The sequence below is a fragment of the Macrosteles quadrilineatus genome, unplaced genomic scaffold, assembly GCF_028750875.1.
Source record: "Macrosteles quadrilineatus isolate MER2022 unplaced genomic scaffold, UCM_ALF_1.0 Scaffold_2__2_contigs__length_208266976, whole genome shotgun sequence".
Taxonomy (NCBI): Eukaryota; Metazoa; Arthropoda; class Insecta; order Hemiptera; family Cicadellidae; genus Macrosteles; species Macrosteles quadrilineatus.
In genome coordinates, this window is record NW_026542595.1 from 207,261,728 (window position 1) to 207,281,888 (window position 20,161).

The 20,161-nt window shown below is 34.6% G+C and overlaps 1 protein-coding gene across 2 annotated transcripts in view; it reads right to left on the reverse strand.

The window, feature by feature from the left end:
- LOC128986099 (uncharacterized) overlaps positions 1-20,161 on the reverse strand; it is a 33,734-nt gene that overhangs the window by 6,757 nt on the left and 6,816 nt on the right. For both annotated transcript variants that reach the window (XM_054406228.1, XM_054406229.1), the window contains exons 5-16: positions 19,063-19,300; positions 17,721-17,832; positions 16,880-17,091; positions 12,958-13,088; positions 11,441-11,669; positions 9,898-10,048; positions 8,163-8,282; positions 7,312-7,437; positions 5,574-5,683; positions 4,707-4,912; positions 2,388-2,553; positions 201-300 (exon numbers count right to left, since the gene is read on the reverse strand). In XM_054406228.1, the coding sequence (XP_054262203.1) occupies positions 201-300; positions 2,388-2,553; positions 4,707-4,912; positions 5,574-5,683; positions 7,312-7,437; positions 8,163-8,282; positions 9,898-10,048; positions 11,441-11,669; positions 12,958-13,088; positions 16,880-17,091; positions 17,721-17,832; positions 19,063-19,300 (1,901 nt within the window). The remainder of the gene's footprint in view (positions 1-200; positions 301-2,387; positions 2,554-4,706; positions 4,913-5,573; positions 5,684-7,311; positions 7,438-8,162; positions 8,283-9,897; positions 10,049-11,440; positions 11,670-12,957; positions 13,089-16,879; positions 17,092-17,720; positions 17,833-19,062; positions 19,301-20,161) is intronic.

Here is a 20,161-nt window from a genome sequence, read left to right on the forward strand (position 1 = left end):
GGAACTCGTTAAACCTAATGTTATTTAAATTGAAAAACAATTCAGACAAATGGAAATTCGCTTAGTCGGCAGGTTTGCTGCGGCAGGGGTATTTATCAAATATGCCAACTTTTTAACTAAGCCAAATTCAAAACAGAGTTTTAGACTCTAGCATATTCTGTGAGTGGCTGATAAGAGGTCTGTTGACTACGACTACGTACAGCGGCTACGGATGGAATGTGTCTCTGATCAGGCGATGGATGAGTTACGTCTGCTCCCATCAGCATTGTTCCTCTCAACAGCTCCATCACTCTGTCAGGTCTGAAACAATTACATAACCCACTGACTTTTTGACGGCACACCATTTCCAAAATTCTAAAAATTTAGAAACCACACAAGTCTTTTGCATTTAATCTTTAGGTAGATAGCTTCCAAGTGGTAAATAAATAAATCTTTATTGTCACATTTAACGTTTACAAAATACAGTACAGCATTTGCCATACAATGTGCATCTGTAAATTGTAACTTAGAAATTGCAGTGACATTGTCAATAAAAACATGATAAGACTAATAAAAGAATTAAAGTTAGAAACAAATTCATTAATACACATCCTGATCAGTTAAGAACTCATCAATACTATAATAGGGTTTTCTTAAAATAAAATTAGCAAGGCTGCTTTTGTTACTCCTAGTTCTTTAAAAATTGGTTTATGTTCTCCGTGGTGTAAATGTCATTATTCTTTTAAAAAATCTGAATATGTGTTTTAGTGGTTTAAATGTTTATGCATGTTGTGGACGGGAAGCAGATGTTTCCACCAATTCTGTAGACCCCCCCCCCACCTGGATTTTTGGTTGTCTATTTAATACAGTATTCTTATGGTGGGAATTTCCTGTGCCCTGCAGAAGCACTGTGATATTGTACGTACAGTTGTACAACCCAACTTTCTCGCACTAAATGTACTTTTTTAATAAAATAAAGTTAAAATGCCTTTCAAAATAAAATCTTGTTAAAAACACATTTTATTTCATAACCTGGTAATACGTTTGCAAATATGGGCAGCAGTTATTTCTGCCACTTTAAAATTTTTTTTTATTACCAAGGGTGGGTGGCACATTTATATACACATCTTATGCAGGGTTCTTATAGTAAAAACAAAAATAACTATCTACGCACTAAGATATTTTTTAATTTTTATTTCTAGTTGAAATCAAGAGTGCCCACCAGATTACTGTGCTGGGCGTCTTACTGGAGGGTCTAGCTAGATAGTTCAGTAGTAGGCCTAATTCATTTTTTTATAGAAAACATGCCTACATCATTAACAGCTATTTTTTGTATCCCCCTTGCCCTACTGTGATGACACTCATGGTAGGAATGTATGTATGCTCTTATTTTTTAGGGTGAATCAGTGAAATGGGCTATTTTTTTAGAACGTTGGCGAGTGGTGGGGAAGAAGGAAAGGGGTCAAGTAAGTTACCCTGCGGTCCCAACCTCTGGAAGTTTAGTTGCCATGCAGCGTTGGACCGGACCACAGCGTGGTTTCGCTGTCAAGGCATTTGATTAAAACGGTGAATGAATTATTGCACATTCATTTTGGTCTGCCCTCTCGAGTTCCATCGAGACATGCAATTCAGGGATGGAACTTGTAAGAAACAGGACAAACTACAAAAAGTAGAGGCGGGAGTATTATAACTGTGCAGAATCCGAAAAACAATTGAATCAGTTAAGCGATTGTCAGAAGTCCCTGTTGATCTATCCGACGGCTTAGCAAAGCACTTTTAACGAATAACTTTCCGTGCCAACGGTGAGACGAATTTTGTATCAAGATCTTAACATGCAAAATTAAGGTTGTGCAAGCCTTGAATATGCGTGACTCTCGATCCCGCATTACTTTTTGTGAGCATATGCTTCAACCTGTGGATGAGTGATGAGTCTCATTTCCAATTATCGGGATATGTCAAAAACAACCTTTAGATATTGGTGGGCTCCCAAGCACTTCACGAATCGCCAGTTCACTCTAATAAAGTTAGGGTTTGGTGTGCCGTTTCTTCCCGTGACATAAAACGGGGATATTGCCCCTTTAATCCTCTGACCTCAGCTCCTGCAACTTTTTTGTGGCTTGACTATAAGTTTAAGGAGTTGACCCCGATATTATTTTTAAGGCTTGACACTTTTTCTGTTGTTTTAACACAAACTACCACTCATTTAATATGTTTATAATCAATAAATCGATGTTATGATGTTTAACCTTTTTTAGTACCGTACCTACCAAAAAATCGCCCGTCTCACTGACTCACCCTGTACAAAACATGCAAGAAAAAAAAATGAATCATGATTTTTCACATTTCTGCCCATTTTAGGCCATGTAGTGGGTCCTGCCCAGGTAAGGTCACCTGAGTAATAAACTTACGCTTTCTGATTCCTGTTAACTGTGTGATTCACTCCTTCCAGCTTGGTGTTAATCTTCTGCAAAAGGTTTTTTGCAGTAGCTTGGTTCATCTTCTTTGTAGCTGTTTCCGAATACAAACAACTAGTGGGCAATCCTACTTCCGTATCACCAATCTTCTTCACGATATCTACGAATCAACAACATATGGGTCAAACTAGATCTGGTATCAATAGTTGCAAACATAAAATCAAATTAATAGTTATATAACTTACAGATAGTGAGTAAAGTGGTTTTTTTCAAACCAGAGAAAATATTCAAGCTTCAAATTTAAATAGACTCTTCAAGCTAGTATCACTAAGGCGTAAAATGACTCTTTTCAACCTGAGCTCATTTTTCTCAAGTGGGGCAAAGGCGAAGTCGGAAATAAGGGAGGGTTGAAAAGACACTTTTTGCCTGTGTGATAAACTATATTCTTTGTCATATTGCAACTTAGTTTAACAAACTAAGTAAGGAAACAAATATATTTTAAATAAAAATAACTTGTCTAAACGACTTTCAGCTTGTTTTCAATAGTGCTAATGCAAATAAGCAGCTGTTCAGTAAAGGATTTGATCATTTTGTCCATTGCGATTGTCTTGGTGTACATTATGCTATCAATATGTCAAACTATTGCTACAACCGATCAAATAAATTAATACATAATTTGATCAATTCAATACATGTGATTGCTTACAATTGCAGTTTACAACTGTTTCAACAATTTTTTGCTGTCTAGGGTCAAAAAAGGTTTTTACTCCCTAAGGATTTGTAAAAGAGCTACTTTAGACCCGCAACGCATGTATTTAAAACGGATGTTTTTACTGCAGTATAACAAAAAATACACCATTAACACAAATTGCACATTAGGGCCAATATTTTTTCTCCAATTTACAGTTTTTGTTGCAGAGCTGTTTCATAGAGGCACAAAATAATTTGCCAAATTTTGTGACGTGGGGCCCATATCCCACGCAAGACGAGAAGACTGCTGAGACCGCATCCCCGAGCCGTGGTGTCTTGGACGACGACAGAGGCAGTGAGCTGCGAGACACGGGGCCGAGAAGGTCTCCGAAGACAGAGAGTGTCAGTACATCCGCGACGCGTCGTCACGTGATCGGGTAGAGGGTCGGTCGGTACCTTGATATTTAGTTCAGGGAATTTTATTTTGATTTGTTAGTGTTAAGTTAGGGAAGTACGTATTCTTTTATTTAAATAAATAGTCCGTTGGTTAGTTGACTTGTCGAGTGTTGATTTCTACACCACCTCTCACCCAAGCGAGCCCCCCCTCGCACTCCTTGGAAGAGGAGTGGCGTGACAATTTTAAAATGTTTATAGAAAACTACTATCCATTTACATGGTTAATCATCTTCATAAATCATCCTACTTATAGTTAAACCAACCTACAGTAATTAAAATTAACATTTAAACAAAAAAGTTTATTTTCAAGTTTACTTATAGCATTTTGCATGTAAGAATTAATTCAATCCATAAATGAACCGTTTCTTGTTGATCATTGGATTTTTCCATTCATCCACTCACCGTAATTTTATGAAGTCTTGTACATGACTTGTCAGGTCTAGCAGAAATATTACTGCATATTTTTAGGTTAAGTAGGTTGACGAATTACTTGATTGATCATAAGTGAGTTTCAGATTGCAAAACTCTCAAGTAAAATACCCAAAGATGAGCAAACTGGAATTTTTTATCTGTGATTTTAAAATTTACTGTTTCTGAATGTATTATGATGTCTGTAATATAAGTTTTCACAACGATTGTGTACAGATAGTCTTTACGACACGTGTAGAAATTTAAGGCACTAGCCTAAGACTATTTATGCAAGTTGCATACACTACTTAACCTACACCCGTTTTTAACCAACTAAAAATCACTCATAACTTCTAAGAGAGGTTATGTTTTAATTTATAACCTCTCGTTGCCACTGATGATACTCAATACATCATTGTAACGACTCATTGTACAAACAACTCATTGCACCACATATTTTATAATCGATTAAATTTAACTTAACAGCTGATAAGTTGACTTTCAAAGCATTACAATTTTACTTCTCTCAATCCTTGAACCTCATTAGTCCGTTACTAGAGCTATAAAAAAAACAATGTGGTAAAGTGGATCTTTTAAATTCTGAATTAATTGAAAAGGCTAGTTTAAAGAACCGGTCGTAGGTTAAAGTTATTTCGATAAGTTGTAATTAAGTTTAGCAACAAATAACTATGACAGCTATCTTGACTGTCTGTGGAAGGTTTGTTGTAGTGTTGGGTGTGTCACGTCACGTTTACTTACTGTATACATGCTTGTCCTTGTCGGGCATAACTACAACAGCTATCTTGACATTATCCGCCTTGTATTTGCGGAAGCTTTCTCGAAGTAATCGCTGAAGCTCGCTGTGATTTATATATCTAGTGGTTACTAGACAGTCCATGTAGATGGGTTCTGCTATTTTCATTCCTGTTTCCCTGCAGCACTCTTGGAATCTCTGACTAACCCTCCTGTAATTTCACAGTTGTTTCAAAAAGTCTGAATTTTTAATTTCTTAAATTTTTCAATTGTTAACGATTTACCAATACAAACAAGTCTTAATAAAAATGCTGTTTAGTCATTCACGTCCATAAATGGATTACCGAACTTAACTAAAATTTGTAAATAGCAAGTTTAATGTTGTAAATTGTATTTCACATTCCATTATTTTGTTTCGTTGCCCTGAATTAATAATGAGAATCAAGGTTGACAAAATTATTTAACTACCTATCAGCAAGCATTTACCATAATGCATTATGTAAAAAATAGTTAACTTGTATTTATATTTTGTATTGAATCACAGAAACAAATGTTCACTTGCTATGTGTAAAGAAGTTTTTAGAATAATCAATGAGCTGACAGGTATTGGAGAGAACTGGTCTGGTCATGTCCCACACTCAAATCCAGTCAATCACTAGTGGATTATCAAAGTGATAATGCCGCAAGTTGCAAGCATCTAAACTTAGCCTGAAGTAAAGTGTAGAAATTTTCTGAGCATGAGCCTAACATCCTAGGGTGTAAAAACCCACACATGCTAACACACAAACAGCCATCCAACGGCCATTCATGATATACAAACAGGACATTCTCTGTATTATAGAAGACACAGGTTGTGAAATGATGTTGCTTTACCTGAGGTCTTCACATCTAATATAGTTGTCAGCAGACACGATGGCCCAATTGTCCAAGTTTTTGGCAGTCTTAAATGGCTGCAAGTTCCATTTTCCATCATCTGGCTGGACCTATTACAAAAATTAACATTTCTCAACTTACTGGACATAGAAAAGAGGTACTCCCATCAACTTTAGTAAAATAACTTTTATATGCGATGATCATACAACTATAGAAACACTTAACAATGTTAGTAAACACTAAAGTCTTTTAGCATTCTTGACATTGTCTCATCTAGACTTGTACATTAAGTCCATTGTATGTAGTCATTTTAAGTAGGTCTTGTTTGATTTTGTCAGTATGTGCATAGGTTTTGCCCTTGTTTTGTTTTGCTTTTTTTGCAGTTGCACAACACATTTTTTGCGTTTTTTGTGCCTTCTGTATTGCACATCTTGCTTGTTTATGTTAGAATAAGACAATTGTTTAAGTGTCCTATTGAATTTTGATTTTTCATGGAATAAAGATTTTACTTTTGACCCATAAGTTAGTTTAATGTTGAGTGAAAGAAATATTAAGTAATTGATAGTGAGTTATTTAGTAAAAATTTGGTAAGTTTACTAATATGTACAGTACAATATTAGTGCCAACAAATATTGTGTCAAAATTTTAACGATTACGCAATGTTCCCAAAGAACTATTAATATTTTAGAAATACTGTGGTAACACAATATGACACAATAACCAACATTATAGTTAAAGAAAAATTCAACATCACACAGAAATTTGTATTTTTCCAGATATTTTTATGAGCTAGTAAAATTTTTTAACAAATTGTTGAGCAATTAGCATAAGCATAACATAGTAAATGTATGAAAGTGAAAGATCTGCAAAACGTATAGAGAAAAACATTGTTGATAATGCCATTGTATAATTTGATAGTTGCTTTTTTCAGCAAATACACAGACATTCTATACACAATTTTCTCTTGATACGAGGGCTATCCAGAAAGTGAAGAACGTTTCTTCTGACGCCGCCAGGTGCACGCCGACCTTGTACATTTTGGTGCGTGTGTACTCGGCAACTCAGCCGGCATCCAGTTGTGACAACGGGAGCATTCTTGCGCTGCCTGATTTTTCACAATTTCAACTTAAGATGAGGGCTGCGATAAAAAACCCTGCCAGTTAAGAGGTGTGGTCAGTGATAAGTTGGCAAAAAACTTAAAACCGATAGACATTCATCACCAAGTGTGAGAAGTTTAAGGGAACACAATGAATAAAAGATCTGAGAAAATGGTTAAGATTAAAAATGGCCAATATGACGCTCATGAGTCATGACGAAGCAAAGGGCAGACGCCCGAACATTGTGACTGATGGAACTGGTCGCTAAAGTTGATGAAAAGGTTTGCAAAAAGCGCTGATTCTTGATAACAGAGTTTTCGCTTTGTTGTGTTACAATTTCAAACAACAAAGTCCGAGAAACTTGAGGAGTAGTTTCGGTTTTAATTTTTTTGCCAACAAAACCCGTATCACTTACAGCACCTCTTAACTGGCAGGATTTTTAATCGCAGCGCTCATCTTAAGTTGAAATTGTGAAAAAACGGGCAGTGGGAGAATGTTCCCGTTGTCAAAGCTGGTTGGCAAAATATACGAGATCGGCAAGCGCCCAGCGGCGTCAGAACAACACGTTCTTTACTTTCTCAATAGCCTTAGTATATCAAACAATTTCAAATCATGTTCTGTTAAGCTGATTTTTGACTAACCATTTTATTTCCATACTCAATGTTCGGTGGAGTAAGGATTCTTGCAGGGACTTTGGCAAACTGTTGACCCACATTTATTCCAAATTCATTGACACAACTGTCTTTGTTGTGCTGGACTTTGTTCATCTAAAACATAAAGAACAGTTAGTTATACAAGATATTTGATTACAGTTCCCTGAGTGAGTCAGCTATGAACGTTTTCGAACCAAGTACGAAACTTGTTTAAAGTTAAATAATTATACAATGATACTGTATATATGTCACAAGGACCTTCCAGAACAAGAGCATCAATAACCAAATTATCAACATACTACAAACATTATAAGACATTTAACTGAAAAAAAGCTGAAAATCATCAATTAACAACCTCTTGCTATATGTGAAAAAGTGCAACAATGTCCAAAACAATATTTTTTAATAGTTTTTAACTAGACCACTGCATATTAATGTTTGAATATTGTACAGTATGTTCAAAACAACAGTTGGAGAAAGAAATAACTGTCTCCGATCAGCTTTGAACTTTTAAACTTGAATCCAATACTGCCTGTTTGTTGTGAATAGTGATTGGATTACTGTTTAGACTGTACAATACATGCCTCCCAATAATAAGTACGGTAGGTAAGTGTTGTGTTACTCTTAAAAAACCCTAAAAATAAAAATACTATTAGTTGTACAATTTAGTCCCACAAACTCTGCACACTGTACTCATAAATATTTTATGTGATCTGAGAATTAAATACCGGTACTCTAATGTTTTTTTCAAACTGTAATTTTAGATAAAATATCAAAATAGTGTAATTTATTGAAATCTAGTAAGGTTTTAGTTTAAACTGATGTTAAGAGCTACGTACAGCATCCATGATCTTCTGTTTACGATCATGAGGTGGTTTGGCAGCCTCCCTAATCATAGCTCTAGTCTGATTTGCATCCAACTTTTTCATCATCACCTGAGCAATGACAACTGTGCACAGCTGAAAAAGATCAATCAGACACAATCAAGCTTCATCAAAGGCATTTTATTTTTGGAAACGTTAAACTAAAAAAAACTAAAAGATTTGTTAGAAAATAAACAGTTTTAAAATTTAACTCTTAACTATTTGTATACAATGCCTTAAGGAACACAAACATTAATAATCAGAAAGAACAAACTAATTTCACTTTATATAAAATTAAAATGTCAATTTTTACAAGCCAAAGAATTTTTGAATAGGGAACTTAATTTTTTAAACATGTTGTTATGTTGTAATAACCAATATTGTGATTATTATAGCGTTATTATATTATAATTTTTATAATAAGATAATTATATTATAACTAGTGTATCTGTTGCTCAAATTAGAGCAATTGCGAAGTATTACAGGCGTTATTTTAAAACAAATAACAGTCATAATTTCCGATGACTTTAAAAGAGTTGGTTCAAAGATTATGGAAATACTCACGATGTACATAACACATCGATATAATCAACATTTCTTGTAAATATCTTATCATTTTCAAAAGCTGATCCAGTTTTTTAAATGTTTTCTACAAACATTTCCCACTCACAGCCGCATTAGGTTGTCCATAATAATGATTATATATTTAAAAAAAATATTTCTTTTTTTCTCCTTGGTTGTGTTCTATTACTGTCCTATGTTTCCATAGTTTGCAAATCAGCTTTCCCATGATTGCTCAAGACATGCAAACAGTGTTAATTCAGTTTTCTTTTTAGTATATCAAAATGGCCAGGCTTTTCGCTTTTTTCTATTGTAATATTTACGCCAACCCAAATTCAAATAGTAAATATTTCATTTCAACCAAGTCAGTAAATGTTTCTTAAGCCTCGTTCACACGGTGCGAGTTTACAAGCTACTTGCCAGCGTGTAAGAAGCCAGCGAGTTGGCGAGTGTGCTTGTATTTGTTCACACAGAGCTTGTCCACTCGCCAACTCGCAGACGTGTAGAAAGACGCCGGCGAGTGCGCTTGTAGTCGTTCACACGATGCTTTTTCCACTCGCTCAGTAGCTAGCTTGAGAACCAAATCCTCCGGCATCTTTGAATAACATGCGCACAAGCACAAGCAACTGTGTTCACTCTGGGCTGTTTTACACGCCTACTTGCTCAAAAGCTGGCGAGTTGGCGTGTAAAGTAGCGGCAGCGTCAACTTTTTCCAGAGGTTTTTTACAAGCAGCTTTTGAGCGAGTACGTCGTTCACACTGAGCTATTTTACTAGCTGCGTACAAAAAATCCGGCGTGTAGCTTGTAAACTCGCCCCGTGTGAATGGGGCTTTAGCATACGTTTCCTTAAATTGCAACTCAAATATTAACAGCAATTAAATCATCCAGCTGATCATAATGTAAACAAATATGTTCTTCATAAGGATAACATGGGAACTTTAGAAGACACTGGGGCAGAGCCCAAGGGACTTATTTAAAAATGTAAGGTCAGTTTGCAAATCTACACACCTAGACGAACATTTTGGTATATGATACGTGGGGCTAAATCTAAAAAAAAGCCTTATTGTTCACAAAGTTTCATGTAGCGTATTAATAATATCATAGACTGTACACCGACTCTCTGTGTATAGTCAATGATAATATATATTACCTCTGGTGGTAAGCAAATGTCTCCCTTAGGGTCCCCAACATGAAGACAAGGCAGGTTGGGAAACTGCAGTCTGTATCCCTTTACTTGCTGGAAATACTGGTCGATTTTCATCATAGTTCCTGGATCGCTATCGTTTCTCTTGTACAGGAAACTATTTACGAAAACAGATGTTATTGTTATGTTATTGTATTTTGCAGTGTGTTAATAAGGACATAATACAGAACTGTCACTGAGACCAAAAAAGATGTGTTTGAATCTGGAATCAGCTAGTGTCTACACCAGAATCTAGGATCGCTGTTGTTCGTCGTGTGGGGGTCGTGTGGGGGTCGTGTGAGTTGGGGTCGTGTGGGACAGAACTGGCCTCACTTCACTGTTCCTATCAACTGATCAGCTATTGCTATCAGCAAGTGAAATGTATATATATTTTTAAAACCCCGGTGACAGCAGCACTCTTAGATTCTTCAGTAGGCACTAGCATATTCAAATTAAATGTTTTTGTTTGGCTCAGTAAGGGTACTGGGTTAGGTCTTTAATTGTATGGTAATAAAGGGTGACCGAAAAATACCAGACGTTTTTAAGATAAACATTAACCGGTTGCGGTACGGAGGGAGACTCAAATGAATGAAACTAAATGAATAGGCAAAATATGTCGTGAGTTTTAAAATCACTCGTTAAACTCTTGATGTTACGTATTTAATTGCCTATCTTATATACTAAAAAACTTTTGCAAAACTTATGACAGCTAGCCTGACCATACAACTGGACCAAATTACACGCGGTTGGTACAAAATGAAAGATATTTTCCTGTAGATGTGCAGAATCCCTTTATAAATCAAAATAAGCTAAAAAATTAGCACAAAAGTGAATTTTAAATTTAAAAAAATTAACATAGGCCTTATGCGTTGCCATGTTGGTGAAGAAATAACAACAAAATACAAACAGAAAATCAAAACAAATTAAAGAAATTCCAATCACATGTTTTATTTACATCGTGGATTGAAAATAGAGAAGTTTGCACAATACATACTTTTGGTCGAGTTTTCGACCACGGTGCGAGCTCTCGTAATAGTCTAATTAGTTTAGGGGCTACATAATGAATTTAAAAGCATCTAGTTGGTCGGTTGAATCATAAAAATTAGACATTAAAAATTTACCTAAAATTATAATAGAGGAAAATAGTTTTGATGTTTTTTAAAACAGATTGAAAAATTATCTCCTTTCATTATCTTTGCATTCTTTGGATGAATTTTGGAATTCAAGAGATATTTCATAAATTATGGTTTGAAAATATGATTAAAGTTAATTTAATTTTGTTTAGTCTTCTTAACACTTTAGCTACCAACTATACTCATACCTCAGTTACAGAGGCTGAGTGTGACAGTAGGTAGGGAACGTGTTAAGCTTAACATTTGTTTTATAAAGATAATAATTGGTTTATCGATAAGTAAGGCATAATTCATCTTTATATTTATTTGACACTATTATTTGTATAACAAATTGTACTGCGAATGAATAAAGAGAATTTGAATTGAATTGAATATACCTTTTCTGGTTGGGAGGCGGCTTCACTCCAACGACCGTACGCTTCCGTCTTGAATTTGGAACTCCAGGGATGAAATATAATACTCTCAGTCCTTTCATAAAGTTTTTGAAATTCTCAAGTTCGTCTTCACTATATGAAAGTTCGCTTGGGTGAGGTTTGTTATACCCTTTTACGAATTCACACATAACGTCACTCACTACTCTTTCTTCAGGGAATGCCTTGTGAGCGACTAGAACACCATGGTAACAAGATTAGGAAGGATGTTAAACAATTTCTTATTTTTATTTGCATAATAGTCTTAAACATATCTTCATTACATAAATATGACCAAATGACATTTTCATTGTGTAATAGCCTCTGGATCAATGAATATGAGGTAAATGATTACAATACCTTTTTCCGGCAAGGGAACTTTCATTTAGAAGGGCACTACCATAGCTACAGATTTTGGAAGTCCAACATCAGGTATAAAAAAATGAAAAAAAATGTCATGTAATCCACCCAATTTATTTGTATCCGTTGATACCAATTGATAAGCGCATGACAAAAATTCAAAAAATGAATAGAATTTTAAAACAACCACCATCACAGGATCATTTTGTGTATTTTATCTGTGTGTCTCCATTCTCCAACAATGTTATCAACGGATCCAACCAAATTGGACGGATGATTTGTGGTTTTTGTTACACCTATGTTGGACTCCAGAAGTCTGAAACTATAATAAGTTACCTTTTTGTTTTGTGTTGCCTTGAGTTCTTGATGATTTTGCTTCCTGATGCGCATTTCACCACAGGTTGTGGCATCTTCAGAGGTCACTATGCTATGCTTACATCCTAATATATACAAAGTTTATGTACACGAGAGTCAATTACATCCGTCATAACCAAGTGAAAATAGGTCGACAATGACTGACTGGCGGTGTATACTTATCTTTATCTAGCACTATTTTGAGATTATGGTCTTAGTTTGTAAATGCAGTGTTAAAATGGGCTAAAAATAAAGTTATAAAAAGCCCTCAGAATTTTGCAATGGATCAAGATTTTTTTTAAAGGTTTGTGGCATTGTAATCAGGGTATAAATCTAGTTTGAAATATTGGATATCAACCCCCTTTAAATTTGAAAAAAGATTTTGAAGCGAATCCAAGATGGCAGCCAGAAATTACCACTTTGTCAAAATGAAGTACTTACTAGCCAACAACGTTTGGAAGTAGTCTGGGATTGATGTTTTGAAAAATGTAGAAAAAAAGTTTGTGGGGGACAATTAAAACTCACCCTGAATATAGAAAATTATGAGAAATTACATCAACTTGTGCTTGCAGCGATGTCTACTAATAAAACTATTCAATGTCAATTTTAAATGTGGTGATAAGATCCTGAATTACTCAACATGATTTATAAAACCCAAATTACATTTATTATCATATAAATGAGGTTCTTCTTGTTTACTTTGTCCAATCACAAGATATATTTTTCAATTTGTAAAATAGATTAACTTTTATGCTAGGTGTTGAGCTTACCATCAACATTGAGAAAAGTCTTCCAACCAAGAACAACGCTTTGAAAGAATCCATGATACAATTCCATACCGTTGCCGAGAGTGATTGGTTCGCTCGGAGCCGTGAAAAAAGATCTTCCAACTTGTATGAATCTAGACACACCACAAGTGATATTATGAAAGGCACCAGACCAACAAAATCAATCAAAGTTTGTACCACAGTCACCAATTGTTTTTTAAAATTTTTTTAGAAAAACTGTAATTTTTAAATGTTTTATAGTTTCTTATACAACTAGTATACATGTTGCTCTAATTCGAGCAATTGCAAAGTATTGCAGGAGATATTTAAAAACAATTATAATTTCTGATGAGTTTAAAAGAGTCAACTCAAAGATTATGTAGAACTATTTTCTCCTTGCGTAAGCATCAATCCTGCAGAGAGTACTTTTTCAATTCAAAAATCTTGACTTTTCCCTCCATCATCTACATTTTAGAAACTTTGACCTTTTTGAAACAAAACTTTCCTGAATTTGACTTCTCTACTAAAAATCAATACACATTGCGCAATTCATTTAATTTGCCAATTCCTAAACACAAAACTTCTTTTTTTCAAAAAACACACATTGTACATTGGCATAAAGCTTTTCAACTCACTTCCATTATCCCTTAAGTTGGAACCAAGCCTTTCAAAATTCAAAAAACAATTAAAACATAAATTGCTAAGTATAACCTGTTATAGCGTCCAAGAATTCCTGAAATGTTTTGAAAGCTCTAATTTGTAATTATTATTGTAAATATTAGAAAATATTAGTAATTGATGTATAGTATAGTATATTTGTATTGACCTGGCTAATGCAAACTGTATAATTGTTAATTTGGCCCAATAAAATGGTTTGATTTGATTTGATGTATGTAACTAATATGATTTTTTTTTGTTTTCTTAAGTGTGAATAATAATCAATTAAAGTTGTTGTAAAAGTTTCTTAGATATGGTCATATTCTTTGAAAATCTCTTGACTTTTATAGAAACATATAAATGTTTATGTTCTTGACGTACCAGTTTTATTTGGCCTAAGAGGGTTCCCTCTGCAATGATCACAAGCCTAAAGCCATGTTTCCTACTAAAATGGTAGCAATTCGGCTAACAACCTCGTTTGTGGATTGTAGGAATCTTAATCTTGTAGGTATCCTTTATAGGCTTATTAACGATACTAAATTCTTTAACAAAACATTACCTAAATTCTTCTAGTTAGTGACGATCTAAGACTTTCCTGTTTCCATAGTTTAAAACTCGGTTCTTTCAATGATTTTTTAAAAAATGCATTTTTTATGTCAATTTTTTTTTATTTGGTGAAATATATCAAATTGTCCAGGCTTTCTCGCTTTTTTCCATTGTAATATGTACACAAACCGGCAAACCCAAATGCAAAATAAGGTTAATATTTAATTTCAACCAAATCAGTAAACGTTTATGGGACATGTGTTTTCCGGTTTTCTTGAATTGCAACTTAAATATTAACAGCAATGAAATCATTCAGCTGATCATAATGTAAACAAATATGTTCTTCATAAGGATAACATGAGAACTTTAAAAGTGTAATATTACATGTCATTCATTCATCATTAACATTAATTTTTCTATTATTTTGTATATTTTCTCCCATAATGTTTGTTAATGCCCCTGATAATGTGTTATCAGTTATTTAATATGTTTCCCCTTGTTAATGCATCATTTTATCCAATTTTGTTTACTGTTACTAAAGACTCAAGTTTTGTTTTAAGTTATCAAGCTTACAAAACTCTCTATAAACTCCAATTTCGTTCAATGTTACATAATATCCCATCACCCTAAAGAAATATCATCCTATTTTATGTTACAATATAATATTTATGTCAATTCTCACCATATCTATCCTGTAGGCCTACTTATCAAAAACCAACAATCATCAAATTTACTTAGAATAATATATAATTGTAAGAAAATTGCAATATGATAATAACATCTTAAATATAGTATACAGTATCACTTTTCAAAATTATCCAAAGAAAATCAAAATTACTGTTGCAAGTGTCATTTATGTGAATTAACCAGCTGTACATCATTTCAACAATGGACATGGACTTCCTGAGCTTCAACCATTGCCTCTCCCCAGATCCTGCCAACTCCTCACAGTGTGAACATCATTTTATTGGACATTGTATTTGATTTAAATTAAATTTATAATCCCAAAGTATAATCTTAATTTTAAATTTCTTATCATCCAAAAGTATTCGGGACAAGTGCCTTGAAGAGTACCAAATTTTAACCAACCCCTATTTTATTTATTACATATGATCCAAAGGTGAAGACAGACAATCCAAATTTGGTAACCATCATCCATCTTGTTTAGCTAAGGACAAATTTAATCTTCGTTGGACATTTAATCAGCATAGCCTAATAGGCCCAATTAACTTAACTCATCAAGATATACATATTTCAAATTTAACTTTTATTCAAAATTTAATCTTCAAATTTTATTTTATTTCATTAAATTCAGTGAAACCATTTGGAATCTTTCTTTGGACATTAACATATTATATTAATAGCATCACGAACCTAGCCTATTTCAGAATAATAACTTAATTAAACTATCTGCATTTTAAATAAAGCCTAATATATTATTCGAACCGGCACGACCACCCTTCCCTGAGATTAAGAGCTCATATTGAAATATTAATTAGTACTTTAGAAGAAACCAACCCAATATAAGCCTAAATGTTTACTCAGGTACCATTTACCTAAAACTTTAACTCACCTGATTAAATGATCCCAAACCATTTATACGCCATTTATACCATTTATATGCATTTACAACTTTTATGTGTAAGGTGTGTTTAAAGTAATTACTACCGTACTTTAATACTTTCTTATTACATGGCAACCATACAAAGTAGGTATTTTAAGCCAAGTATGAATGGAGATGAGTGTAGTCGATAGAACAGAAAAATCGATAGACAGAATACACTACACAGCAGAACAACATTAGAAGAGATAAAACAGGAAAGCACCAGATATATCACATTTAGCTACACGGGGACTACAACACAAAGGACTGCTAACAGATTCAAGAAATACAGAGTTTCAATAGCCTACAGGACTCAGAACACCATGAGTAAAATACTGCATCCAAAAATAGAAGATTGTAACAAATTTGACACTTCGGGCATCTATAAAATCAATTGTAACGATTGTGATAGCTTCTACATTGGACAGACTGTGAACTTCGTAAACCGCTTAAAAAACCACATATCTGCGTGGAGGAACAACAAACCGGAAAGATCAAATGTTGCACAACACCTGTTACAAAATGGGCACTCACTAGGAAAAATGGAGGATAGTCTAGATATTTTAAAGAATTGTAAGAAAGGATATGTAATGAATGCTTGGGAAGAATTGTATATTTATAAGGAAAAATGTAAAGAAAGAAATAAGTTGATTAATGAACAAATACATTTTGATTCCAGTTGTACTTATAAAAATGTATTGGCCGGTGCTTCCGGTAGCCAATAGGGTATAAGTAGGGACGCCATTCATGATTCTTGTCATTCGCCTATTGGGTCTGATGATGATTGGAGTGTCCAATCGAAATCGATCACCACTTATCATCGTTTTTGTATATTTACCGTCTTGTGAGTAACAGTATAAGCGTAAATATATGTTTTAAGTGTTATAAGACGTTTCTTTTATTTACTTTCCGTAATCCATTTAGCCACACTTTGAATACAATAACTGTCTGCTACGTTGTGTGAATATATTGAACAGTGTTGAAGGACATATTTTTTTATTATATTCCACTTTCCAATCACCAACCTGTGACCCCTCAATTACCTCAATATGCAACACTTGCCCGATAACAGTTTGTTAAAATGTATAATTCCACAGCGCAACAAGTAACAGTACTTACCCGGCTGTGACTGGTGCATTCCGCAGCGCTATCTCCATGACCTGCACCGCCTTTTGTGGATACTCCTTGGTCTTGTGCTGCAGATACTGAGAGATAACGGTAAGATCAATCCTGCCATCTACCTTGTCTCCTTCTACCATTTTGATAGTCACCTCAACTTTAAGTGACCTCGTACTTCCCTCCTCCGGTGGTAATTCCACTGTGTCATGCAGCTGTAACATTTACAGTGAAAATAGTTTAGAAACATTCAAAATTCCAAAACTTTGAAATCCAATTTTTTATGAAAATATACGCTGTAAGGGATAAATACACAGGGAAATGGTCTTTAACTGGACTATTAACCACAAGACATTCGATATGTACATACTTTAATACTTTCTTATTACATGGCAACCATACAAAGTAGGTATTTTAAGCCAAGTATGAATGGAGATGAGTGTAGGATGAGTGGCGTGATCTTGTAGTCTTGTTAGTGACTAAGGCCGATATTCCTTAGACACAGCTGTTAATTTATAGCCCATACAGCTAATGGCAACTAAGGGACCTACAGTTTATAGTGGAATCCGAACCACATTTTTGCCTTGGTATATACAAATTGGTCTAATTATCAGGATACTGCGGGATAGTCGTATTACTCACTCGTGCGGACGTTAATCCACATCAGGGAGTATGGCATCCACAGTGCATGCCTATATATATCCACAATTTGTGACCTCCCTACCTAATTATAAGCAAATATTATGAACGACAGATAAGTCTAGAAGGAATAAGGTGATAGCTCTATTACTAAATAAAAAAGCTTAGATCATTATTTTGATCACTCATCATACAGGATATTTACCACTGGTCCCGTGAACAAAGGAGTTTTTCCACAGGAGTACAAGTTTTTCTTGCCGTCAAAGGCTGGGTTTCGGGAGGGGTAATGCCGATCTTCCATTACTTTCATAATTCTCCTGCAAAAACAAAGGTTTTTTAAGTGATAACTTACTAAATTAAAAATCAAATAAAATACTTGTGAATCTTTCAAGTCAACTTATCTGGACCATCCAGACCAGAACTCCCATAGATCTTTTATGGAGTTTTCTATCTGTAAGAAAGGACAATAAGGTCCTAAATACACCTCGATAAGAGAGAATGTTCATTTAATTTCAATCTATTCTAAAGATTATCTGTACTTGTCAAACAGAAGTTTCTAAGGTGTACTACTAAAATATACAACGCATATCCTGCAACATTCACAATCCAGCAGAAACATTCTCTAGCTCTTTCCACGATAGACAATACAAAATCAAAGGACACTTCACCTGAAACTCAGAAAACCTGATTTACCAATTGGAATGCACCCAATGGCCTGCCCAATACATTGGCCTAACAACTCTAAGAAAAGGGATTGAATGGACACCGTCATGACGTTAAAACCAACAAAGGAAAACCCATAGCACAAACTGCCCTAACCCACAACCTCCAATTTGACAGTTGCTACACAACAAAAGCTATGAAATCCCTACGAAAGAGCCAATGAAATAACTCCATGCTTAGAGGATGGGAATTGGTCTATCAATTTGTTACAAATTCACGAGCTCCACCCAACTTAAACATAAGATAAACTCAAATTTCATCCAAAATATTCCTTACCCACACAACTACCACGTCGCCAACAGTAGTTCCTAACAGTAGTTTTAACAGTTAGTTCATTTTACAGTAGTAGAGTAAAATCAATGGTGTAAATGTGTATATACAGTTTATAAGTTTTAGTGTAAACAAGTTAAGTGTTGGCAAGCCTGTCAGACATTTAAAACAGTGCAAAAACTGTAACTGCCATTCTACCTTCTACCTCTGAAGAAGCCCCTGAAAGGGGCGAAATATCAGTTTCTTGTGTACTTGTGTTCAATTGACCTCCTGGGACTCTTTATTCAGGTGAGTTGGTTTTGTTTACTTCCTTTCTCATAAACAATTATTCCAAAGCCAAGTTACTTTTTGTCCCATTAAAAAACTAAAAAATACAATGGAACTTTGGAATCAAGCCAACAGAAAAGTTGTCAGCACGATTTAAAAATTTTCAAACTTCAACTTCTGACTTTTTAAAATCTAAAATGCAGAAGACCAATAAATTTCTAATTTCTATACAATGAACTGAATTTCATCAGACAACCAAAAGGATGGACCCATAATAATTTCATTACCTTAACAATTTTTTAGAGAGCTTGTCACGATCAAAAGCGCAATCATAATGGATAGCCACTGTCTTCTTGGGGTCGAACGTCAACTGCACATGGTTTACTTCGATCTGGATGTGTCGACCTCTTGTCCCTACGATAGGTCCTTTGTTGATCCTGTCTGGTATGGTCGTAAACTTGTTCTTGTCTTCCCCGGCCAAATCGGTGGGAAGATCGTTCAGCTTTTTTACCCTGGCAGCTTCAGCTAGAATAACAACAATTGTTTGATTGAAGTTCATTGTTGGTGATGGTGAGTTAATGTTGTTCAAAGGTTTATTGCGGACATTATCCATCACGATTGTAAAAAACAATACACAACGTTTCGGGATCTGGAATCTGATCCCGTCCTCAGGTGAAAAAACTTAACTAACACATTACAACTAACAATACACAAACGCCCAACCTAAGTTGGAATACACTACTGTACAGAAGGTAGCAGTAAAAAAAAAAAAATGCACTGTATAGCAGTCAAGTCATGATACAACATGCAAATAATAACCAATCACAAAACACTATAATCTATAAAAGGTCTAACGTAAAAAGCTCACACACGTTTATGAGCTCACACAATGGAACACTAATAGCACCGTTTGCAATGACTCCACCAATGAGACACCAAAACCAATTGATTTTACAGTTTAAATTAAAACAATAGAACACAATCTGTATAATATATGGCTTGAGAAAATAACAGAGATATTACTTTGAATTCGCTTAACCCCTTGAGAAGCACCATTGTCGTAGCTTGAATGCCGAGCGCCTCTTAAAGAGAGGTCCAAGATTGTGCTAGGAATGCCAGCAAATGTAGTATCAACATTTGATAAAACTGTCAGAAAAACTCGCTAAAGGCGTCAGAATGCAATTAGCAACTAATTATTTCACTTTTTACCGTACAATGGGGCTGAAAAATGTGGTGAACCAATCAAAAATAATTACAAATCATCCAATAGAAGACACACAGCTGTTTTGTGTGTTGTTCTGTCTGTTTGTGGCGTTCCAATTAAATGGCTGTGTACGATTTGTTTTGTTGTTTGAATTACACGTGTTACAGTTGTATATCATTGTT